General features: G+C 36.4%; 2 protein-coding genes across 3 annotated transcripts; one reads left to right on the top strand and one right to left on the bottom strand.

Annotated features, from left to right (window-relative positions):
• The first annotated feature begins 50 nt into the window (after window positions 1-50).
• Window positions 51-24454, top strand: LOC139125814 (uncharacterized). 2 transcript variants are annotated; one of them, XM_070691916.1, is made up of 10 exons: window positions 51-431; window positions 915-981; window positions 1523-1595; window positions 1907-2037; window positions 2143-2223; window positions 2379-2498; window positions 3263-3385; window positions 4183-4608; window positions 13791-13899; window positions 23267-24454. In XM_070691916.1, the coding sequence occupies exons 2-8, from the start codon at window positions 934-936 to the stop codon at window positions 4306-4308; spliced, it is 702 nt and encodes a 233-aa protein (XP_070548017.1). In that variant the 5' UTR covers window positions 51-431; window positions 915-933; the 3' UTR covers window positions 4309-4608; window positions 13791-13899; window positions 23267-24454. The 2 variants fall into 2 exon arrangements, with proteins under 2 accessions (XP_070548017.1, XP_070548018.1); XM_070691917.1 differs by lacking the exon at window positions 13791-13899.
• On the bottom strand, window positions 6468-7915 carry LOC139126033 (transcriptional regulator QRICH1-like). The gene is made up of 3 exons (XM_070692099.1): window positions 7468-7915; window positions 6923-7233; window positions 6468-6663 (listed from the first exon to the last, which is right to left on the bottom strand). The coding sequence occupies exons 1-3, from the start codon at window positions 7857-7859 to the stop codon at window positions 6521-6523; spliced, it is 846 nt and encodes a 281-aa protein (XP_070548200.1). The 5' UTR covers window positions 7860-7915; the 3' UTR covers window positions 6468-6520.
• Window positions 24455-26353: the final 1899 nt, after the last annotated feature.

Here is a 26353-nt window from a genome sequence, read left to right as displayed (position 1 = left end):
TTCATCATTAACCCCAATGTTTTCTGGAATACATACATCAGAAATGTCGTAATCTTCGTAACTGTCAACTTCGAAAGTTTCAGCACAAATGGGCGTTGAGGTCGCCGTGTCATCTGTAGTGACAATCCACTCACACAGACGGCTTAATGTTTTGTGTCTCTTGCTTTGTCGATGGCGTTGAATATTCGATTCTCTGAATGTTCTGAATTTACAATACTCGCATCTGAAAACGCGCTCCGTACCTTCACTTTCCGCCATTTCGTCTGCTTCAAGTATTAACCAATCAGCGTTTATTACACACAGATGGTATTGACTAATGAAAATACAGCAGACGACATTCTCTTTGGTGACGTAATCACGATACCGCTCATCATCAGTTTTCCCACTCATCGCATGTTACGCATCGCTCGCTCCAGAGTTTTTTTCACAAGGTGAGTCACTCCACAATTGCATTATAAATATGATATTTATTTAAACTACCATATGAATGCGGTTAAGATTGACATACAAAATAGTCAAACAATGTTATTTGGTGTACATACAGACCCCTCGGAGTGTTTTACAAACGATAATACAGTCGCGCGCATTTAGTATTGTCATTTTTATACAAAATGCACTTTGTATTTTCCATTTAAGATATTTACCATTTCAAATGATAAATATGGGGATAATAATACCAAAACAGTGTCGTCGTATATAATATATAGTTCATTAATACAAGTTATAAATGGAAAGGTGCTCGATGAAACATATAATGTATACACACGGGAAGCGCGAGCCAGTCATCTGCACCCACAGTCAAACGCTCGGGTCAAGTCACGCGCAAACGTATCGCCGGTAATACATATGAATCTGTAGTTTATCGACAATATTATCGTCGTTGTTTATATCACATCTTGTCATATACATTACAGATAAACAATCTGATTCACTATGGCCTCAACAGACCCCGACGAATTAAGTAACGATGATCTTTTTTACGTGAGTATACTTTTAATGTATTTGTGTTATTTTGATCTCGGAATGTCGACCGAACAATGCTCCATAGCCATAAGGTTGAAATATTTTCCGGTTTCGCAATAATTTCCACAAGAGTTACTAATCTAAACGTACGACGTCCGAGTACTACATGTACATACTACTTCTTGACTTTGTTTTTGTTTTCTTTTTATGAATGAAATTTGCATGTAGGTCATCGGTCACAAGCGAAGGGTCATAATGGCACCTTCACGTCGAAGACCTCTCACACAAGTCCAAGCTGAACCGTTTTCCAGGAAACATTTAAGCCTTTCACAACCTTTCTTATTGGGTAAACTGGAGTCGTATAGACTAGATACAATGCATCACAGTCCCTCTATCCACAAACAGTTACTATTATTACAAAGCACAGTGTTTCGTGTGATTAATATATAGACATTAGGATTTGTGTTGGAGATCGCGCCCTCGTGTATAGGCTGCACGCATCCTTTGTTTTTTAATGGACTCAACAGGTGGTCGTTATGACTGCATTTTTTATTGTTAGGATTCTCAAGAATCTCGGAGTAACATGGATCATCATGACACTATGGTTACTGAAAGAAGTGATGTTGACACAGGTTAGTAACTGATAAATATAATGCTTTCTACAGAGAAAGAGACCCCTTTCAACTGTAGAAATTACATTAAAACAAAATTGTTAGACTATGCATATAATTATTGAAAGTCAGTTTTAGAATGTCCCTTTTTTGGAAGTAGGGGCTACTGAAATATAGTATCTCAGGCTTTTAGAACACCGTAATATATTGTCTAAAAAAGATTAATATTCAACGAAAATTTAAACTGTAAATTCTCATTACCTTTGTTTTACTGTATATCAGGTTGGATTAACACCAACTAAAAAAGTGTAATCTAATTTTTTATTTTGTAGCAACACTGACAAGAGAGAACAACAATATGTTGAAAGAGGTACTAAAAGAACTCAGAAGCATTAAAAAGAGAATAGACAAGCTTGAAGAAAAGGGCCAAATGGAATGGAAAGTTGAACGGGCCAAATGCAAGGTGATATATTTAAAATACTAATTATAAATTGAATAACTCTTATCACTACAAATAGATAAATAGAAAATACTAAAAAATGTTTTTCTTTTTATTTTATTTTTGCAGCCTGAATATTTATGCTTTCTGAAGTCATTGTTTACGAGGAACCACTATCTATATTACGATAACCTGCCAACAGAATTTATGGTGAGTAGTGCATTATGCAAATGTCAAAATATGCATTTCCTGATACAAAATGTCTAAACATCCACATGCAGTATTACTATCTACTTACCATTGAATTTTCAATTACATTTATATATATTATTTATTAAGTATGCATTTTTATTTTTGAAAAATAGGACAAGATAAAAAGCCTTCTAACTGCTGAATTGGCTGAGGCAAGCTCATCTAATTTGCAGAAAATGATATCATATGCCTTGAAGAAATTCTCTGATTTCCGGGGTGATGTAAGGGCCAAGGTGTGTACAGTAAATATTAGTATAAAACACACTCTTACATACACAGCACACAAATTTGAACACAGCAATACATATTCATGAACTATATTCCTGCAGCATGTTATTCTTTTTCTAATTTATATCATAAAAAATTAGTAACAATGGCACTGTAATTTCTAAATACTTGGGTGGTATGATAGATATACCTAGCAAAATGTAAGATTGCATGTGTAGAGGTCCTTTTGACAACAATTTTTGTGATAAAAGAACTGCTTCTGGATAGCCCATAATTACAAACCTCACATACATACACAGTATATACACAGACATGCCCATGAAAGAATAGTTTTCAGCAACAAATTTTACTACATATTGTATAAATAACATAACAACATTAGGTTCAAACTGTTCTATTTTGTCTCACAAATTATTCTGATTTAATGGGTCATATAGGTGATTAATGGCCGGAAAAGGCAAAAAAACAAATAGTTACTAGAAATAGAAAACTAACACTTCAGGGATTTTCATCAAAAACAAAGATAGTCTCAAAATTACAATTCAATTTGAACAAAAATCACCCAAGGGACCTACATATCAAAATTCTGAGAAATATTTCTCGGACAAATGGTTTCAAATGTAGTGATTTTTTATTGGTAGTATTGCAGGACAGAAACATAGTCTAATAAGATTTGTATCAGAAAAATTACAAAACATAAGCACAATTTCGTGTTCATAATCTTACTTATTTCTTATGTTTTTTTTATATATCGCCTAAAATCATATAGCTCCTGAGAAGCCAGACAAATAGAGGGCTGCCAATAAACGACCTGAACACACTGTTATGGAAAGCATACTTTCCTGTTGAAGATGTGGACCTTGAGTGTACACTCAAGAAAACACTAATAATGGTAAGAAACAATTTCTTTGTCTTCAATTTTATTATCGTTTTTAACTAAATCACAACATTTAACACATTTGTATTTGCATACAAATGTCAAACACTGAATATGGACATTAGGTGTTATATGAAAATGTGACTACTAAGTTTGAATTAAAAGTTCTCTCAAGATAAATTATTATACTTGTATCAAACCAAAATACTGACTGAAAGTTGCAAGGCATTTTTCATTAAAAATATACTAATGTTCACTTATTTGTACTTGTGCTTAATATATTGATAACATACATCTCTGAATACAGTTGGGTAACATTACTTCTGATAAATAATATCAGCTGATGAGTATATCCAAGTTACGCCAGGACATGGATTTAGTTGAACCACTCTCCCGATGCATGTGACTGAAAACCTCAACAAGAACCAAACATTTGTTGATGTTATAATTATATACTCAACAAAATATGAAGTTCCTTCAGAGGCTACAGTCATTCTAGTTGTATTACAGCTGCTCTTTAACAGGGTCGACTCAATGTTACATGTTCAAACAGTGTATACAGGTATACTGTGGATTAGCTGTGGAAACGCAGCTATCTGTTGGCGGGGTAGCGGGCATCGCTATGCGGGTCAAAGGTCAACCCCGCCATGGATATGGTTGACCTTTGACCCGCATATCGATGCCCGCTACCCCGCCAACAGATAGCTGCGTTTCCACAGCTAACTGTTGATAAGCCTGCAATGAAAAATTGAGAAACATTAAACAAAATTTCATGTTCATCATCTTACTTACCTTGTTTGATTTTGTTCCAGAGAGCATATGCCCATTCCAAGGACCTGTTTGGTAGAATTGGTACAAGAACAATTAAAGAGGCAAACAATTTTTGGATCAATTTTGACAATTTTTATACGCGATGCATGGATGATGGGAGGGCGTGAAATGGGAATTGTGGGAGGAACGGGATGAACGAAGGCGAAGGGCATTTTTGGGGGAGGAATAGACCTTAGTATCTGCAAGAATTGTAGCACTTGTGGGCTGGCTCATGTGGTGTAGGCTTGCTACTACTGGTATTGTTGTTTTCTTAAAAATGAATTTGTGTGTTTTGTTACTGCCTTATTGGAATTTAAAATTAATAACAATTTTTATTGATTTCTTTACAGTTCCGAAATGATATTTGAATAAAGTCAATGTTACAGTTAACCTCATGGCTATGTGTATTTTGATCTACATACACTAAGGTAAGCTCAGTTTATATTAACTCTTCTGCTTGATGTACATGTTTCCATATTATACTGTCTGCACGGTTGTAGTTTTCATTTCCATTGATGATAAAATAAACCAATGTGGGAGTTTTGCAACAGCTATACCTATCAAAATTTCAGTAATTTATTCTATAACGTTTACCTTTTTTCATTACTGTAAACTTAGATCAAATCAATGTTTGGATCCATATGTATACAAAAATAGAGGTACTACGTCCACACTATACTTGTTCAATCTCAGTGAAACTACCTACCTCTGACCACCTTTCTCTAACCATGAAGGTACCTCCATGCTCTAACCATGGAGGTACGAGGTCTATGTCAATCCAGGGATGTCCATGCTCTATCAAATGTTAAGAATTTACGTTTCTTCACAATTAAAGTTTCAAAGTGATGGATCTAGGTGCAGACAATATAAATAGGGAAACATGTACACTCTCTCGGATTTCTCAGCCTACGTTTAACACATCAAACAAACGGCTGATTCGAGGTAGATAAAGCAGAATTGTGAGAGGTCAGTTCGGCTGCCTATCTTTTAAAGTTTTACATTCAAACTTACATGAAATGAAGACAAAATGTGTATATACATCCAGGTCAATTGCAAAATATTGAAACTTTCATCACTTTACATAATAGCAACGGCAGCAAAACTGACTTCATAAACTGAGCAAAAGATTGACTCCCTAGGTCAAGCATAAATACATCATTTGACCCGAGGTCAAATGCCAGGTCATAATGGCGAAGCTTATTTAAATCCTTTAAGTTGTACAGTCTAGACCAAGGTTGGCCAACCATCCTTGTTTCGACATTATGTAGCCAAAGCTTGGGACAATATTTGCTTGTACAATCCTTGCCGAAGCTTGGTAGTTTTAAGCTTTCACAAAGATTGATACGCCTCAAGGTTCAACCAAGCTTTGGATGTCAAATCTTCAACAAAGGTCAGTACACCTAAGGTTCGGCAAAGCTTGGTTTTCCAAAGGTTCGGCAAAGGTCGGCACGCAAAGTCTTGTAATAAGCTTCGACGCTAAGCTTCATCTAACCTTCGACCAAGCTTTGGCAAAGGTACTGCACAATCGCGTGTGTAGCAGGTGAACTTTGACTTAAACATTCTGATTCGGTAACATGAGTGGCAGAGATTGAATCATTGAAAGAAATATTTAAATTAGAATAATGAGTAAAAAAACATGCGTCCGGAACTGTTTTTGACAACTTGTCCCACAAACTTGTCCCGTTTTCGTGATCTGAAGCCTTATATTTATCAGGAAGTGGTTGATAAAGTCTCTTCTTGGCATCAACTAGAGGTCTCTTCACGGTTCCCAAAAGAATAACATAAAAAACCCCAAAAGACTTATCAGGGTAATAGCTATATTATTGAATGTAAATTAAGATAGAGTCTATTTGACGATTAAGTTAATCAAGATGTTACGTTATTTTATTAGAAAACATGTCATCAGAACGATGACAGTAGACATCGTGAAAAACTGTCTACATTAGGTTATAGAGCATATGACATGAGTATATCACTTGAAACAAAAACGATAAAATCGTCGTCAGTTTGCTAGTTTGTCCCTCAGCACTAAATAATAATTCTACTTAAACCACGATCATGACGTCACAGTATACAAACAAAACCACATTCACTCAAAGAACCTCCTACTACCAGTCAAGGCAAGGTTCAGAAATTATCCTAGGTAGTTGTAGAACCCACAGAGGTAGTTCTAGAACTACCTCTGGGGGTTCTGGAGGTAGTTCTAGAACCCCCAGAGGTAGTTCTAGAACTACCTCTCGGGTAGGAGACACTCAATCACCTGTCACACAGAAATGCAAATACACTGTTCAGTTTGCAGATTTCCATTTATTTCTTGGGTACAATAATTGAATCAGAATGTCATTTTAACAAATTTATGGTAATACTGATTGAGGATGAATCCTTTGCCGACACTGCCGCTGCCGCTGATTCCGTGGCTTTGGTCACACTGTTCACTGATGTACATGACAATTTTCTTGGTGGCTCAGGGGCTTCTCCATTGCCTGATATGATATAGAAAGACATAATATTTAGTCGATAAAGTGCAATACAGCCAAACATGGGCGAAATAAATGCGTTACAAACACCAACCAACCGCTGAACAGAAATGTCCCTCCCCTCCCCCAAAACTGTTATGACATCTTACTATCCCAAAAATAACTTCTGTTACATTTCCCAAATAGTTATGAGCTCTAATTCATTATGGTTCAGTTCACCACTCTTTGTTTCATTAAAAATTAAATATTTAACATTTGCGCGTACCTTGGAGAATTCTGCTTACTTTCTCTTGCTGTTCGTCAGATGTGCGCTTGTAGTGTCGGACAGCGTCGCTACGATGGCCAGTCTTTTCGCAGATCAACTGCTCATCAATGTCGGCATCATACAAACGTGTTGCTGCTGTCGCCCTTAAAGAATGATTTGTTCGAAACCCAGGGATATCAGCTTCCTTGCATAGACGGGCAATAGTACCATGAAGAGCGTTATGACCTAGTTTCTTTAAGCTATACCAACATGTAGCCGTAGGTTTTGCCAGAGGATATAGGTAGTAACCATCGTCAGGTCTATTTGGAGGACTGTTGAGGAAGAATAATAGAAATAAATGTTTACAGTCAACATGAGCATAGTTTACGTGTATATCGCACGCAAATGTTTCATAAAGTTTACGAGTGGACACATCAAGATGCCATTAGCCAAATGTAGAGGTTAAATTTGATATTTGACTGATATAAGGTGAGAAGTTTCTGTTTGCTGTAAGTTAGAAATCTAACGATATAAATGTGTGAAAGACAGAAATGGGTAAAACTTACCATAAATTGTTGTAGCGTTCATACAGTCTTACTATACATCTCTCAGGATTGTGTGCATTCTCGTATGCTCTGGTGACTTTTTGTCGAATTTTTCGACTCGACAGTCCTCCCTGGTTAGACTTACTGACATCTTCTCTATATTCCAGATACTTTTTGCCTGATATATCTATTTTCAGTTGTATTTGAGAGTTTTTATGGCGCAGGTTTCTGTGCTCTATACCACCACGTAGAGCAAAGTGCAAACCAAACAAGTAAATTTGAGAATCAAGGAGCGACTGCGGTGTATGATCTCCCAAGAGTTTCCTATCCCATAATACGTTTTCTTCGTCAACCGATATGATTTGCGCTTGCCTTCTGTGAATTCCAATCCCACTCTTGGCTCTCATTTTCATGACACAATCGAGACTTCTTTTTATATCAGCGAAAAACGGGTCACTCAAAAATTGAACATTTCTTACGTGTTCTGAGACGAACTTTTGTATACACATGACAATTTCATAAACCGTTTTGCCGGGAAAATCAGAACCGTCGCGTTTTTTCACTTCTTGAACGAATCTTGTCAGAGAGAAATTAATTTCATCGTTTGTCATTTCAGTAAGTGACGGTTCAATTTTGCTTAATTGTTCTAGCTTATTGTCTTCAATACGCCTGTTTCTTTCCTTACGCCATGTTTCGAATAATGAAACGGACCAATGTAATTTTTTTCTAGTATTGTAAGGTACATTGACATCAAATATTTTTTGTAAATCTGAATCGCATACTAGTGCCCCGACTCTCAAACTATCGTTATTTTTCTGTTTGTCTGAGTGACTATTAGAGGCTGCTCTCTCAGTTTTTCCAACACTGCGAATTTCTTGGTTGACGCTGCTAGTGCCCTCGGCCCCTTATACTGTATATTATCAAATTCCGTAAGGAAACTCTGGGGAGAAAACACTGGGAACTCACCAGAAGAGTCTGAATTCGATTGAGTGTCCTTAAATGAGTTTTGTGTTATGAATATACTGTCACTGTCAGACATGATGTGACCTGCGCCAACCAAGCTCTGAACTGAAATGCATAGGCAGCAGTTGTCTGACACGTCATCATGGGCGTTATGTAACACGCCTTCGAAATTGTAAAGACAAGCTGCATTTGGAAATTAGCATATAGAGTTGCGACTCGATATGTGAATATTGAGATGAACACCTGCTGAAATGTGAAACTTGCAAAGCCAAGCCGGGCGGTCTAGAACTACCTGGCTTCGGCGTAGTGCATGTGACAAAGGTTGTGCCATGCAAATTCCACCTTCAAAATTCACTAATAATCGTCTCTAGATTTTATATTTTCTGTCCAGGACTTTGTCTTGTAGACAAACACAGTTCCAACTGTATCATAGTTTGTCGAGGATCGTGGTTTAAGTTAGAGAACCACCTCCCCCTTGGTGGTTCTTGGTTTCGAATCGCCTCGGGCCTACGGCCCTCGGCAATTCGAAACCAAGAACCACCTTGGTGTCGGTGGTTCTCTATATAATAATTCTACATAAACAATGAACTTACCTGTAGCATCATATTTTCTCTGCTTGAAGTTCATGTCTCTCACTCTCAGTGGTGTTATGACAGTCTTTATATTTGGTATTTTCCATTAACACATTTCATCAGTACAACAAGCTGGATTCGTCATACCGCTACGGTTAGCTGCCTCGACTCTGAAGAGCAGTGCTAATACATGGCTACAAGTTTCACTCAGTCTGTAATTAGTCCCCATAGTCCGGGGGACTTATAGGTTTGGTCATGTCCGTGCGTGCATGCGTCAGTCAGTGAGTCAGTGCGTGCGTCCGTCCGTGCGTCCGTCCGTCCGTTCACGCAGATATCTCAGAGATGTCTGGAGCGATTTCATTCAAACTTAGTACAAGGATTACTTCATATGTCATACATATGCACGTCGATTTTTTTTGTGATACGATCCAATATGGCTGCCAGGCGGCCATTTTGTTACAATTTTTTTCATGTACAGCGCCATAACTCAGGCATATCTCAACCGATTTTATTCAAACTTGGTACAAGGACATTGACCTATGTCATACATATGCACGTCAATTTGTTTTGGTGATACGATCTAATATGGCCGCCAGGCGGCCATTTTGTTATGATTTTTTCATGTACAGAGCCATTACTCAGGCATATCTCAACTGATTTTAATCAAAGTTGCTACAAGGACATTGACCTATGTCATACATACCGGTATGCATATTGATTTGTTTTCTGATACGATCCAATATGGCCACCATGTGGCAATTTTATGACAATTTTTTCATGTCCTGAACTACAACTCAGACATGTATCAAGCTAATTCATTCAAAGTATTTTCATCACAGACCTTATGAAGAGGACTCTATCCTCTCTGAGGAACTGTAATCAAAGTACCCATTAACAAGTGGGGACTGTGTCATCAACGATGACTTGTTAATCAAAGACTTGTTAATCAAAGACAGAGACTAATGATCCATCTTAGAATAATCTATTACCCACACAACAACAGCAATATAACTTGAATACAGTAACCGATAGAGAAATAATAAACTAAAACAACAATGTGTTTCAAGTCAAAATGAAACATTCGATTTACCAATATATTTTTACGAAGATTGCTCACAGGCATCCCATGCACATTTCGAAGCAATAAACCACACCTGTTCCATCATTCACTTTCCTGACTGTTTACTTAGTATATATAGTTACACATCAATCAGACTGATAGCAATATAACACGTATATCAAATAAAGTGTGAAGACTTACCTAGCAGTGCAGGTACAATATGCAGAATGAATGTCACCATGTTTCGTTGTGCAGACCCATAAGTCATGTGGGGGACAGTTTATCTTCTGGGATGGTGTACATTTTGCGTGTAGAAAGACATAACTACTACCTTCAAAAATGTTATGAAGAAAGATTTCCTTCATCCAGTTGTTGTCAAAAAACTGATACGATTTTCCTTCTTTATACTCATTGAGTATTCGTTTGGCAAGTCCAATGTCACTTCCATAACATAATGGCATATATCATTAAAATAAATTGGTGTCATTTCTTGAAAGGCAGGGTAATCTGTATTCATCATACAAGTGTCACACTACATACAAAATTTTATTGGAATTGTTCCCAGTGGTGCCATAACATTTGTATCAGATGCATATGAAGGATCGATATCAGACGTAGATATTGTTGAACGATCTGGCTTGATTGACAAATTAAATAGGGGTGACCTAGTACTTGCTGATAGAGGTTTCACCATCAAAGAGACACTTGCAGAAAGGAGTGTGGACCTTAATATCCCGCCTTTTTTAGATGGAAGAGATAAGTTGACACCAGGTGAGGAAATAAAAACAAAACAAACTGCCAGAGTGCGTATCCATGTAGAAAGGAGCGTAGAGAGAATTAAAAAATTCAGATTACTTAAGAAGGTAATACCATTATCTTTACAACCCATGTTCTCGCAAATGGCATCTGTAGCACGCTGCCTAGTAAATTTCCAAGAACCGTTTGTGATGTAGGGAGACGTACTCAGTCCGGGTAATGTCCTTACAGAGGATATTAAGATAAATCCATCAGCTAACCTGCAGTTGCCAACTTCATGAATAGTTAACTATGCAAACTTAGTCTTGTAGATTGCAGCATGTTCCGAACTTTTCGGCTAGATTCCATCCTTTATTATTAGCACTCGGTAGTTTTTTAGATGTAGACATTATGCACAATGTTCAGTACGGTCGAGATGGTGACTGCCACAAGTGATTAGGGACTGGACACAAATTACAGGGGGGGGTGGGCCGGTGTTTTTTGGGGGTGGGTCGCCATTTTTCGCGCAAGCATTTTTGAAGGGTCATAAAATTTTGTGCAAGCCTATGGGGGAGGGTCACCTTTTTTCATGCATCAAAGCTGAAATTGCATGTGCACGTTATGGAATACTGAAAAAAGAAAAATACCTCCTGGCACTTTCATTTTCTGCCATTACCATTTTCGGCGCGCCCTTCGGGCGCAAATTTCAGGTATAATAAACAATATATTGATGATCCAAGCAGCCACATTGATTTAAGTTGTCATGATTTCTACTTATTCAACACTATTGTGCATAACTGTCCCCTATAATGACTCTTTCAATAACAATTTGGGAGATTACTTATTTGACATCATTCTCCCATTGACAATACATTGGGTATAGGTCGGTGTCAAACGTTCATGTCACTGTATGTACATTTTTTAATTTTTTGAGGACATTGACAGAATACAAACTGTTCAGAATAGTGCATAGTGTCATCAATAACAACTGGAAGCTTCAGGTCGAACAACTTTTGAATAACAATTTAGGATCAGATAACCTATGAGTTATTTATAGTTTCCTCATAGCCTACAATGTATAGTGAATCAACATTTTGGTGAAATTCCAAATCAAATTTCTTGCACAACCATTGACTTGAAACCACTCTAGTCTAATCATGAATATTAATACTAATAATTAGGTGTACATAAATGCACAGGTTTACCAAGTTTTGTATTGGAAAAAATTATTCATAGTTTCATCATAGACTACCATGTATAGTGAATGGACATTTCAGTGAAATTCCAAAATCAAATTTCTTGCACACCCATTGACTTGAAACTACTCTAGTCTAATCATGAACATTAATACCAATAATCAAGTGTACATAAATGCACAGATTTTCCTATTTTTGTATTGGAAAAAAATTATTCATAGTTTCATCATAGACTGCCATGTATAGTGAATCAACATTTAAGTGATATGCCAAAATCAAATTTCTTGCACAACCATTGACTTGAAACCACTCTAGTCTCATCATGAACATTAGTACCAAAAATTGAGTGTACATAAATGCACAGATTTACCTATTTTTGTATTGGAAAAAAATTATTCATAGGGTTTCACCATAGACTGCCATGTATAGTGAATCAACATTTCGGTGAAATTCCAAAATCAAATTTCTTGCACACACATGGACTTGTAACCACTCTAGTCTAATCAAGACATAAATATCAATAATCAAGCATACATAAATACACAGATTTGCCAAGTTTTGTATTTAAAAAAAATTATTCATAGTTTTTCATAGACTACAATGTATAATGGATCCACATTTCATGCGAAATTCCAAAAACAAAGTTATTGTACACAGATGCACGTGTTACCACCCTCTTCTAATCAAGCACAATTATGTCAATTATTCAGGGTCATATATACACAAATAGTGCATATTTTTAATTCTGAAAATTTTTTTTTACAGTTTTAATTGTCATAGACTCCCATGTATAGTGGATCAACATTTTATGTGAAATTCAAAAAACAAAGTTATTGTACACAGATGCACATTTTACCACCCTCTTCTAATCAAGCACAATTATGTCAATTATTCAGGGTCCATATATGCACAAATAGTGCAAATTTTTAATTCTGAAATTTTTTGACAGTTTTGTCATAGACTCCCATGTATAGTGGATCAACATGAATTTGACTTTGTTTGTACTGTCTATTTACTGTCTGTTCTGTGCTGTTTTGTGTCTATGTTTACAACTATTGTCTTACAATTTTGACCTAGTGTTATTGGATTATGGATTGGTATGATTGCGATTATTTTGAGAGAAATTCCAAAATCAAATATCTTGTTCACATGTGCACTTGTAAACAACCCATGCTAATCAAGTATATCTATATCAGTTATTAAACATCTGTATATGAACAGATATAGCTAGTTTTATACTGGAAAATACACGTTCGTAGTTTTCTTATAGTCGACTACATGTATAGTGAATCAACATTATCGATAAAATCTAAAAATTACATTTTTTGTAAAGGCATGCACTTTTTACCTGCCACTTCAAGCAAAGTACATTTACATGAATTATCACACACATATGATTTGATATTTGATATTATATCGGCCACATTATGCCTTCCTTTCGGGAGGGCGACTTACAAAGTATAGCAAGTCAGAAGGGGTCTTTAACACATTCCGGGGTTTTTTTGGGGGGTATTGAGTAACAGGGGAGGGTCACTTATTTTCATGCACGGATAAGGGGAGGGTCACTAATTTTTGTGCATGAACTTTTGAAGGGTCACTATTTTTTACGCAGCGGTTTTTTCGAAAAACACCGGCCCACCCCCCCCTGTAATTTATGTCCAGTCCCTTAGTGCATCGAAAATTACTTTTTGGATGGTTTTTCTGGCCAAGTACCGCTCCTAGAGATCAGGATTTGACCCTTGTAAATTTACATAAGTTATTTGTCGCCAAATATTGCCTACTTTTGGTTAAATTTTAATATAACCTTACCATCTGTAGTATGAAGAATATTTCAAGCTTTGCAACGATGGGTCACCTATTCTTGTCTGTCAGCGGAGCACGATGCAGCACAATTTTTTCGATGACCATACATTTCACGGTATGACAGGTATGTAGAGTATCTCAAACCATACACTCCGAGTTCCAAAACCGAGTCGGACTTGCAAGTCCGAGTACTCGGACTTGCATACTCCGAGTAACACTGCTAACTCGGACTTGTATACTCCGAGTACATGGCCTACTCGGACTTGAATATACGCCGAGTAATATGTGTTCCTAGAAATGCATATTTTGCCATGCCAGACAAGAAACGATCTGACGAAAGAAAGCATTTTATTACTAACAGAGTTTACGGCTAGTGCTGATTGATATGTCAAAAATCTGCTCTTTTGCAAAAAAAAAATTCGTTTTCACGATGTCTAGTAATCTGTTGCGCAATGTATATATATTTAACCACGCACGGTCCCTCCACAAGGAGGGACATGATTTTACCCTCAGAAGAAAGCTGCTGCCACGGCGGCAGCGAAGTTTTTTGAAAGATAGACGTAACATTTAAAGTAAACCAATAAACTTCAGCAAGTCCAGCCAGTTACTCAGTCCGATATGGCACCATCGTTCAATATTAGCGAAATCAATGCATGACATCACAGGTCAAGTCAGGTCATTATTTACGACCAAATGGTCACTCGCACTCGGTTCATACCATACACGAGCGCACTGTGCTCATTTTATTTTGAAAAAATATTAGTTTAATTATTTTATCAAGACAAATATGCCTAAAATGCTTCGGCAAGTCTATCATGGCCTTGCCACGCTAGCAAACCAAGGCCATGACGTCACACGTCGACAGGTCATTCAATTATGGCGTCCATGTTCTAATAACTCACTGCGCTGCATCTCCGTGATCATGACATGTTGTTGGGCCCAATTCAAGTCATGTATCAAATCAAGATCTGATCCGATAATGAAGCGAAAAGACAAGACAAACTCATAATTTGCGTGACGGTAGCTACACTCGACAACGACAATGACTTGAGCGTGTTGTACAAGATACACAGATCAGAGGTCAGGCTGATCGATCGCGTTAACAACTCTTTCTCTGAGCGACTGGAAGTTCTGCAGTGTGTATACGCTGTTTGCAAATTTTTATCACAAGATCGAATATTTCCTGTGTTTTTCCAGCATTGTTTTTTCTATAAGCATGTGTAACTCGGCGTATTCAACTCCGAGTAGGCCATGTACTCGGAGTATACAAGTCCGAGTAAAGCAGTTTTACTCGGAGTATGCAAGTCCGAGTAAGCAGTTTTACTCGGAGTATGCAAGTCCGCGAGTACTCGGACTTGTAAGTCCGACTCGGTTTTGGATTCGGAGTATGCTGTTTAAAGCACGCTTACATACCTCCAGGTATGATTGACCCCTTCGCTCAAAAAAAAGGTGCGCCGGACCAATCGACGAGAAGTTAACCAAAAGCTGGAAAGAGAATGAAAAGTGTCAAAGAACTCTTTGTCGAACATGGTCCTGGGGAAAGAAACTCAGAAAACTATTCCTGATGAAATCCTTACAATTTTAACACAGCAGAGTAGACTCAGACTTAGGCACGTCTGGGAAGTCAACAGTCTCACTCAATCGATGAATCTGTCAGGTCAGATCCAATCTCAGAATAACATTTCAGAGCGAACACACGTAACCTTGAACCCTCATTACATATACAGTACTTGATTGGTTCTTGCCCTAACCCGTTTACATATACAGTACGTTATTTGCTTTTCCCAACTATCCTCTATATGGACATACCCGGACTGGTACTGTTTCACCTTCCATTTTACATTGTCAACATATCGTAAATCACAAACAAACTCCATTCAAGAGAATAACATGCCCTTTTAGCTCCGCTGTCAGCGACGCGGAGCTTATCAAATAGGTTGATTATCCGTCGTCGTCCGCCGTCGTCGTCGTCGATAGGAATATGATAGGAGCCATGAGCTTTTCAAAATTATAACCTTCAAACAACATGAACTATTCAAAACTTCAAATTTCTAAAAGATATTTCGATTTCGCGCGCGTCGCCCAGTCGGTCGCCCAGACGTACAATGAGGTCAACGAACTCCTATGTATGTTACAAGCCGATGAAAGGCGCTCCGTATCTCCTGGCCTGGGAAAACGTACATATGTGCATATCGAGCAAAGTGAGGAGTTTGTGAAAGGATGTTTGGATAATAATGTCAGAAAGATAAAGTTTTACAATGAGTAGGGATTTAGTGTATTTCTTATCAAGTATTGCTGTCAAATTGCCGTGATTAAAGACATCCAGTCCGGCCGGTGCTGACGCCAGGATGGAGTGGCGGAGGTCGATCATCACACGAAAAGACGTGAAAATGTTCTGATGCGACGTAGTCCGTCTCTTGTTTATTCTCAGTGCATGGAGCCTAAGCTTATTATTTACGCGATTGGAAATATGTGATTTACAAAATATCCGCAAAAAAGTAATGCGAGATAATAGTAAGGAAACTTTGATCTATCAACGCCAACGCCGGTCTCTGATTAAATATTGTTGAGGCCGGGTGGTCTGTGCTGCGGCATTTTGTAATACTGACGTATTTTGTAATAACTTACGCAAAATGTAATAAGGGGTATCAGCATTTTGTAATAACTGACGCATTTTGTAATAACGTCTGCAGTATGTTGTAATAAACCAGTCTACGCGTTTTGTAACAAGGGTATCAGCATTTTGTAATAAAAAATTGTCTACGCAAAATGTAACAAGGATATCAGCATTTTGTAATAATTCGCACTTTGTAATAACAGTTAACGCATTTTGTAATAATTTTAAAAACTTTCCCCAGTTTTAAAGCATGAACAGATATTTTATTGACTTTGGAATGGTATTACAAAGTGTGTGTTTACACGTTAACTAAGTACAAAAATTGATCGCTCCCTGACTTCCATTTCAAATTAGAAAGACTTAATTTTAGATAGCTGTCAATCAGTATTTTTACCAACTGATCATTGAGGCAGGTGACTACTAGATTTTGACTAGTTTATTATTAATATTTGAGAGAATCAATGGTATACACAGTCATTAGATTAATTAAATAGAGGATAACGACATTCTTTCTGACGTATTGCAGACAACCAGCAATCAACAGGTAGATACACAGATAAAAGAAAATATAATAACATAAAATAAATTATTATACATCTGCCTTCGCAAACAATACAATCGAGCTACCTTAAAAACGGGCACGTAACGGGCATGCAATAACCCCTTTACTTTCATATTTGATGATAAACATTGCGTCATTAAATGGCTCATGCTGAAACTCCATACTGTACTTTGAAAATAACTTCTGATAAAGGAGAAACAGAAGTCAATGTATTACGACTGTTTGAAAGTGAAAAATATTATGAGGTAATAACGAAAGTTCACCAAGACCGCACTGTACAAATATGGCACGACATCGCTGCTCGGCTCGTACATCGAATGTTGGATGAGCGCGCGATGTAAACAAAGATGGCGCTTACCCTTAACCCGCTCGCAGTTAAGAGGGCGATGCAGAATATGCCTCTAAAGTGTATGGAGTAATGCATCGGAAACGACGGGTGCATATATTCTTGATAAAAAAGGAGATGTATGATAATAATTATTACGAAAATACCGCAAAGTAAGCACTCAGACATTAGTGCAACGCATCGCCCGACGCGCTAACGCGCGCTAATGACTACATGTATGTGTCTTTATACATTCTTTGCGTTACTTTCGTAATAACCTTAACTATACTGAAGTAATCTAACGTAAACAAACTAAAACTAAACTAAACTAAACTAAACGAAACTAAAATAGTCAGAATAATCTGGTGTTTTAGTGATTTGACTTGTTTAGCTACTAAAGCGCAAGTATATCTGACCTGTTGAGTATGTATGTTGTATGTATGTATGTATGTATGTATGTATGTATGTATGTATGTATGTATGTATGTATGTATGTATGTATGTATGTCTACATCTATGTGGGTAGGGAGGGGGAGGAAAGAGTGCCTGAGTCTATTTATCTATCTATCTATCTATCGTCTGTCTGTTTGCCTGTCTATCTATCTTTCTATGGCTGTTATCATTTAATGATAATGGCAGATATTTGGCAGGTATAACCAGTAGGATAGCGAATCAAATGTAGCTTAATCATAGTATTGCAGGGCAGCTTATCCTAGCTCGTTGGCTAGACAAATTTCACCATTGGGCGATAGCGTAGATTCAAAGGAGGAACACAACAGGAAAGAAATAGATCTGGGAAAACAAAACCATGGCTCAGTAGATATGAATTGTCACCTTTTACATACAAGGAAAAGTGGCTGGTCTGTCGATAGAGCTTTATTTTGTCCTTGTCTATGGGATGATTAAAATAAATTATCATTCAGTATTTTAATTGACTGCTTCACGTCAGTGTTTATCAGTATATTTTGATAAATATCAGCCGTCAGCATTGACATATTAACGTGCCCCTCCCATCTTATTACCGTAAGTAATCGACAATCAACTTTAGAGAAACACATATCATACGTATAGAAGTTGCTTAGAATACTGCAACCTTTCGTACATTTATTTTCCACTTTGACCCTTTGCACCCTAAGGCCCTGGGGTGGAGTTGACATTTGGAAGTACCATCTAGCATGACGTCTGACTTCTTAAATTAACAAAGACTGTCCCCCATACCATTATATTTTTGGAATCACCATGAAATACTTTGTCACAAAAATATGCAAATTATGGTCACGTGACCTCATTAAATATTCAAAATGGGCGCCAATATATAAAATATTTCCTCATTAATTCATCATTTTTCATCACCAAACCTGTTTTCTATCACGTCAGCATGGACTGAAATGAAATTGTGACAAAAATTTTGAAAAAACACTAATATTTTGTATCATTTTGACCTGCTAAGTGTAATGTAAACAAAGGGTCTGTATAAGTGTTAGGTCTGTCAAAGCATAATGTAACATAACATCCAGCACCTAATATTATGAAATATTTCCCACAGTAAGTATGTATATTTTGAATGACAATGACACACTTGTCCCAAAATATGCTAATACTGGTCATGTGACCTAATTAGGTATTCAAAATGGCCGCAAACAATATAAATTTATCATTATTTTTACATGTTTTCCAGTTTTCCAGTAAAAGATAATCGATATTTTATCATATCCCAATGCTAAATCACATTTTGTAGTCCCATTACCATGGACTTTGATGTAAACTTTATACATTATGATAAACTTTACACAGATTTGATAAACCTTACACAGATTTTCTTGTCTTCACTCATAAGTCAAGAATTACACACAGCGCCCTTGAATAGGGGTCAGACAGGTCAAGGTATCCTATTTTATATCTTCTGACTATTGAATTTATCAAACTTTGTCCACAATTACAAGATATTTTTTGAATTGTAGTATTACAATTGCACCCAAAATATGCAAATACTGGTCACATAACCTCATTAAATATTCAGAATGGCCACCAGTATTCTAAATTTACAATGATTTTCACATATTGCTTCTCTTTCTGACGACATTCTAAAGAATTTATCACTTCCCATTTCTCAATTATGTCTAAATGTATATTAGATTCTGTTGTCTACAACTGATGGTTCCAGGAAAATGTTTGTAACATCATTTTTATGAACTCAATAAAAGCTTCGTTCAAATCACAGTGTACACTAACATTACAATCATTTTGCAAAACTCAGAATTTGATTATTCGAGTTTTGCAAACTTCATCCAATATACATGCAAAAACATAAGAATACACAATTTTATTGTAACCAAAAAACAATATTTATTGTTTATCTTTAGTAAAAAAAGTAAAAATAATGTAGCAACACCCTAAAAATCAGACCAAAACCCTCAAAATGTCACAAGGGAACCATTTCTGGATAAGGTGGGTTTTGTGGCATGTACATCATTAGTATAATAAAATTAGGTCTTAGATCACAACACTGTCAATGTTGATGATGTCGCTGTCTTTTATCATATTCTGAGCTCTGCGTGTCATCTCCAAGCCTTCCTCTTTTCATCCACCAACAGTAACATTGAAGAGAAAAAAAATGCAGAACGGTTTGCAGTATATTGTCTTTTCAAAGTACAGTACTGTATGTTAAACCTACTAAAACTTTCTCAGTTTGTTTTCTCAATTATAAATCGCATAAAATAAATCTCATTCTGTCTTCAATTGCATTTTGACTATCAACTCAAACCCCCTTACATGGCGTTATTATGATAACCTAGCCTCGGTAGTGAGATATAATATCGATATCATTATATGCTATTACATTTTTACGTATTCAGAAACCACAAAGCATTTTGAAATACATACAATATCAGCGGATGTTTATAATTATTACAAAATGCGTTAACTTATGTTACAAAACGCGTTTTATTACAAAACGCTGATACCCTTATTACAAATCGCGTAAACAATATTTTATTACAAAATGCTGATACCCTTATTACAAAATGCGTAGACCATTTTATTACAAAATGCTGATACCCTTATTACATTTTGCGTAAGTTGTTACAAAATGCGTCGTATTACAAAATGCCGCAGTACATGGTCGTACTCAAATATCCACGGGCGGGCTCTCGCTTTGCGACTTGGCATCAATGAATGACTTTCCTTCAGGATGTCTATAAAATAAATCCACACTATCATTGGATGATATTTTAAAAATAAAGCCCTACCATATCCCTCGGGTTGATTGTCTTTTCTAAAACTTGCGCCATGATTGGCCCTTTCCGAATATTGTCTCAATTTTATACCACGTGGGGGAAAGTTCATCAACAACAAGGTCTGTGAGTTGTTCACAAATTGTAACTTTCGTCTCACAAGATTGTCAATCAAACAGTGTGGCATCCCATAACGTTTTGTCGCCGCACTCCAGGGTGAAAAAGAATCACTTTGCGAGCAGACAACGAACATCTAACACCGCACATCGAGTCAGAAAATCCTATCGAAAGTACTGAATCGCTTTTTTACTCACCAATCCGAATTTATTGTACCTTCTTTTCTACACTGAACTAATTTTAATCAACTAATCACATTAGCCTACAACGAAGTTTTTTTGTAGACAGGAGGTAAGTACAAGTGATATTTTGGTTTTATCATACATTTCACACTTTACCAATTATCTGTGATGACAAAGTGCAGAAATGAAATATTCGAAGCCTAAAAGTTTTATTACATTTTTCAATCTGCAGCATCAATGACTGATTGCCAACCTGAGAAAAATCAGTCTGTGGAACATGGTTTCTCTTTGTGTTACTGGTTCCGAGACATTCACCACTGTTTTGCGCCTTCTAACACTAGCTGTTTTTCAACAGCATGATGAACTTTTCAAATTAATTATTCAACAGGATTTGACTCACAGACAATTATGTGCAAGTGCAGAGAGTGTCCCAAAGAAAGTTTGATGAACTGGTCTTCACAGCAAGAAAATGGAAAGAATGGGGTGGGGAATATCATCTCTTGGCTCTTTCTGTTGTTTTACAAAGAGACATTTACATACATTGTCCCTTCATAAATCAAACAACTAATACCCTTTCTGTTCCAGCCAGTGTTTCTTCAGAGGAACTTCAAACACTATTTAATACACATGACAGAAGAAAAAGGGGCAACTTAATTTATACAACACCATTCAATCTACGTACGCCAACCAGAATACAACAATGTGCCTATCTGTGGCTTTTTCAATAATGCACATTACACTGCACTCCTGCAAAATAATGTCACCCGCTTTATTTCAAACCATGCACAAACTTATTTGCAAACATTCACGGATGAAGCAATACATATACTCTTATATATATTTTTACAGTAATATCACACAGTGTATATCCATTTTGTTCAATGGTGTTTTTTCTTTCTTTTACAGAAATCACCATGGCAACAGTCCCACTTTATGACGTTCAGTGTCAAGGTTTATGTAGAGATTATATGTACGGAATGTGTTCAACTCAAAATTGTCCCTATCATCATCTCCGTAGACGTCACGTGTATTTTGATACGCACTGCCACCTTGATTCTCTGCCTATAGATTATAACTCAATTTCTTTTCCAGAAAACTACTTGGGTTGTATCAGTAATTTTTGTTTTCTAGAACGTTACCACAGCTTCCATAAATTTTCGTCCAGTGATGTATGGAAAACTGTTGGCCTTCACCCAAAGTATGCTAATTTGTTTTCTCCTTCTATAGAATCCTTTATTTTAGGGCATTTAGATAATGATAGAGTGGCTGCCATTGGTGAAACAGGATTAGACAGGAAACATTCAGACAGAGCAAGTCTGCAACTCCAAAGACGTACATACATATTTCATTTACAAACAGCCAAGACATACAATATTCCCATTGTCATTCACTGTAGGGATTACCAGGCAGAAACATTTGCATTGGCACAGAAATATCTGCATCCATCTCATCTAATTCATCTCCACTGTTTTACAGGCAATACAGAGGATGTTGACATGTGGGCACAACACTTTTACAATTTAAAATTTGGTATAACTAATTTAATAACTTTTCCAACAGCCACAAATGTACAACTGTCTGCAAAGACCATCCCTCTGGATAAATTATTGTTGGAAACAGATGCACCACATTTTCCACCCAACAATACTAAACCTGTACTATCTTTTTCTCATCCAGGTAAAGCACTTAATGTAGCTATGCGCACTGCCCAGCTTTGCTCCATCAGCATTGTTAAAGTATTAGAATCAACTACAAAAAATGCAAAGTTAGTGTATAGGCTTTAATAGATTAATACATCGTTACTTTTATTGTCACAATCTGTTGTCAATCACTTTGTGGTCGGCAGATTTGTCAATCATGTGTCCTCTGTAACTGTACACCGCTGTGCAAAATATGGATAAAGAAAATGTTTAAGTAATTAAATATGGTTAAAAAATGATACACAACAGTAAACAACTCTAATAAGGCAAAATGTAATATGCTAAAGTCATGCATAACTAAAACTTAAAGCAGCATAATAATTACACTTAAATGTAAATTACAGCAAAAAAATAAAACAATTCTCAAAATTTGGCAAGGGGTCCCTGCCAGTTTGTATTAACAGCCAATGCTCCATCAGCACTGTACAAATCTTAAGATTCCACTACAACTATATAAAGTTAATGTTTAAGCTTCAGTAGATTAATACGGTATACATTATTTATAATTTTTATGGTCACAATCTGTTGTTTATCACTTTGTGGTCGGCAGATTTGTCAATTATTTGTCCTTCATGAAAAAAGGGTCATTTTGCAGTTAGTGCATTCAGTTGGTAATCTGTTGAAATTTTCTCATGGTTCTGTCATTCAATTTGCTACATAAACTTCTACAACTTTGAATGCACTGGGTTAAATTACTAATATTATTATTTCATTTGTGTTTTATTAATTTTTTGCACTGTTTCTTTTTTTTACAGTTTCACACTTGCGAAATGATTCCAACATTGTCCTGGCTGGCTGCATGGGTTATCAAAGAAAATTATGCTTTGGATGATATTTATGATTTATCCGAATTTCGGTATTACTACCAATACATCCACCAATTTTCATTTCCAGTCGTTAATTGGATGCAATATTGGTCTAATTGATGAAGCTAAAATCACAGCTGATCTGTTTGAGGACTACCTCACATTACTGGAGGGTTCTACCCTCAGTGTTACACGTAAGATGCAAACCAATTACAATCTTGCACGTTTGCCAGTGATTATGACCAGTAACAAAACTCCATGGCGTTTTGTCAGTGGATACGAACAACAACAAGCCATTAAGAATAGGATGTATGTATTCACTCAGTTGCGTAAAATGCCTATTACATTTGACATGAAGCAACATAATCCTTTGTGGTTAATAGATGCCTTCGAAGCCTTTCTTAGAGTCAGTGATGGTGATTGGAAAACAGTCACAAAAAAAGTGATATGGTTAGAAATGACACCATCCTGAAGGCTATGGAATTATATCCTGTGAGTGATACACAATTAGAGGAAAGAGTCAATATCGTTCAAAGTCCGACACCTCCAAGTGTATCTTCGCAATTAAGTAGTCCCATTGGCAAGATGCACAACAGAGATTTCCAGATACTCCAGAACTGTTTGCTTCTGAGAGTACAATAGTAAGTAGTATTAAGTCTTCAGATAGTTCAAGTGTTCAAATTGTTGATGTTATGGTTCCTGAAACACAAGTTGAACCTGATTGGGCTCAAGTTGCAAGAGAGGAGTTACAGAAAGAGTTAGACGATATTATAATGGATCGTCAAGTAGAGTTAGATGAGGAAGAAAAGAGCTTGCATTTATTGATGGTTTTGCAGCTCAACCTGTTGTTGCTGTTGATCAGCCTATTGTATTACCTTTAAGAGATAGTGAAGGTGAAGTTAAGCGTTCTGGAAGTTTTTCAAGCAGTGTTGAATTTACTAGTTTAGATGGTTCGTTTTTAGACTATGTTAACAGTTCACAGTTTAAAAGAGATGTTGATGAAGCATTAGAGAGTAATACTTTTAAGGTATTAGAAGAAGCAGATGAAATGGCTGATGCCAAAGTGTTGTAGCAACTTAAACTTTAATGTTAACGAGTAAGCATGTAAAAACACGACTCTGTATAGTTAATGTAAAGTTCTTTATTGCTAAGAAATTAATGTTCTATTGTATTTTCATCTTGTATTTTATTGTAAAGCGGTTTGATATTTTATAGATGGAAATCGCTTTAGAAAAATAAATTATTATTATTATTATTATTGATTGAGAATAGTTTGTCACTGAACCGCTAGAGGGCGCAGCTCAACAAGCTGTGAATGTCTCAATAAAACCGAGACATATTGCATACTGAATGTTATTTCCTTTTCTCAACAAGAATTTACCTGTAAGTTTAAATGCTGATAAATAAAACACGTAAAACGTAAATTACCTCTTTTGTCTTTTTTTAAAGTCATTCTGAGTAAGTGAAGAGCAATGTTTTGTTCTACAGGCAGTGTCTTATTAAAGAAATAATCGATTTAATGTGACTGCATTGTTCTGATATTCAGTCAATCAGCACATTGCGCAGCATCTTGTGATGCATACAAAAAATAGCATTATGCTAATAAATTAAAAAGTCCCCGATGTCAGTATATGATACACCACTTAACCAGAAACTCATACCCTTATCCTTAAAATGATATGTAACATTGCAATGTCTTTGTGAAATTTTGATATGTAAAGGAATGTGAGCAAGCATAAAGTGGATAAGGGGATCACTAGAGATGTTTGGTGCCAAGGAACGTCATTTCAAATTGTTCGATTTTATTCTATTTACCTTACCGTGTGACTTTATTTTGCATGCTATAAGATGGATTTTGAAAGTTTGAGGTATGGTTTACACTTGTGGAATTGATTCTGGTTCGAAAGTTGCAAACTCTGTCGGCAAGTGTTTAACTATGTTCTATTTATGTTGTACACGGATAGTTACAACATGTATATCAAACTTCAACACAGGTACAAGTTGCCCCATTCCATTTGGCATGATGCAAATCACTAGCTATCGGTTACATAAAGGCATACTGTCTATTATCCGAGGTTAGTCTCAATTTTTGTGTATGTCATTTGTACCAATATGAAGTACAGTAATAAAAGAGCACTTTCCAAGTATAGCTCATTGATACCTTTAATGTCAATTAATACATGCATGTGATAAAAATTACAATGTGGCCAGTCATTTTGAGTTTTTTTTTTGCATGAAAATTCATCTGTGTTTGTAGCTGATTAGTGTCAATTTTACATAGAAACAGTGGATAGATCTCTAAAAGCCAGATTTCTTTGACACCAACGTCCTAGTTCAAAGATATCTTCGGTTTCCCAATTTATCTACACTGAATCACCAGACGACTTTGTGGATTGGGAAAATGTACAAATTCTTTATAGGGATCCCTGATACTTTGGAAGGGGTGTCAAGGAGGCTATATGTATCTGTGTTAAAGGGATACAGTCATTGAAACTACACCTCATGGTCGCATGGGTCCCATATGACCAATGTGAACACTGTATCCAATGTACAATGGTGATTGATGAAAGTTAAAACATGTCTATCATAATCTACACCCTATAATTTTAATGTTGCAACTATGATGATGAGGTACTGCATTGTTTATAAGGAAGAAACTCATACAGGCGCATTTCCGACGATGGCTTCCCCTTAACCAGCCATCTCTTAATAGAGACAGTGGGAGGTATTGCAAGAAGTGTATGACCCGATTTTGATGTCACATGTCCTAAAGGTCGTGACATTGAGATCAGGATATTCTCTACTGACGAACGTTATAGTGCCGAAACCGAAAATTTCAGTGACTAAAATCTAAGGTGTTAAGAATAAAAAAATGAATAGTACCGTAATCATTCCATCAATTCGACTGCTCCATTAATTCGACCATCCCATTGTTTTTGGATAATTAATTATTTTACAACCTCCTATTGTTCGACCAGTGTTTAACTGCATCTGAATCTGAATCTGAATCTGAATAAATACGTTGAAGACACCAAT

The sequence above is a fragment of the Ptychodera flava genome, assembly GCF_041260155.1.
Source record: "Ptychodera flava strain L36383 chromosome 3 unlocalized genomic scaffold, AS_Pfla_20210202 Scaffold_26__1_contigs__length_13983176_pilon, whole genome shotgun sequence".
NCBI classification, from domain to species: domain Eukaryota; kingdom Metazoa; phylum Hemichordata; class Enteropneusta; family Ptychoderidae; genus Ptychodera; species Ptychodera flava.
Note: the sequence above shows the minus strand (reverse complement) of the source record. Positions and strands in the feature narration are given on the sequence as shown.

Coding starts and splice junctions, on each gene's coding strand:
- LOC139126033 (XM_070692099.1), bottom strand. CDS start 7,859: ATGAAAATGAGAGCCAAGAGTGGGATTGGAATTCACAGAAGGCAAGCG. Junction 7,234..7,467: donor GAACGCTACAACAATTTATG/GTAAGTTTTACC, acceptor CTTCCTCAACAG/TCCTCCAAATAGACCTGACG. Junction 6,664..6,922: donor AGTAAGCAGAATTCTCCAAG/GTACGCGCAAAT, acceptor ATATCATATCAG/GCAATGGAGAAGCCCCTGAG.
- LOC139125814 (XM_070691917.1), top strand. CDS start 934: ATGGCCTCAACAGACCCCGACGAATTAAGTAACGATGATCTTTTTTAC. Junction 1,596..1,906: donor AAGAAGTGATGTTGACACAG/GTTAGTAACTGA, acceptor TTTATTTTGTAG/CAACACTGACAAGAGAGAAC. Junction 2,038..2,142: donor TTGAACGGGCCAAATGCAAG/GTGATATATTTA, acceptor TTATTTTTGCAG/CCTGAATATTTATGCTTTCT.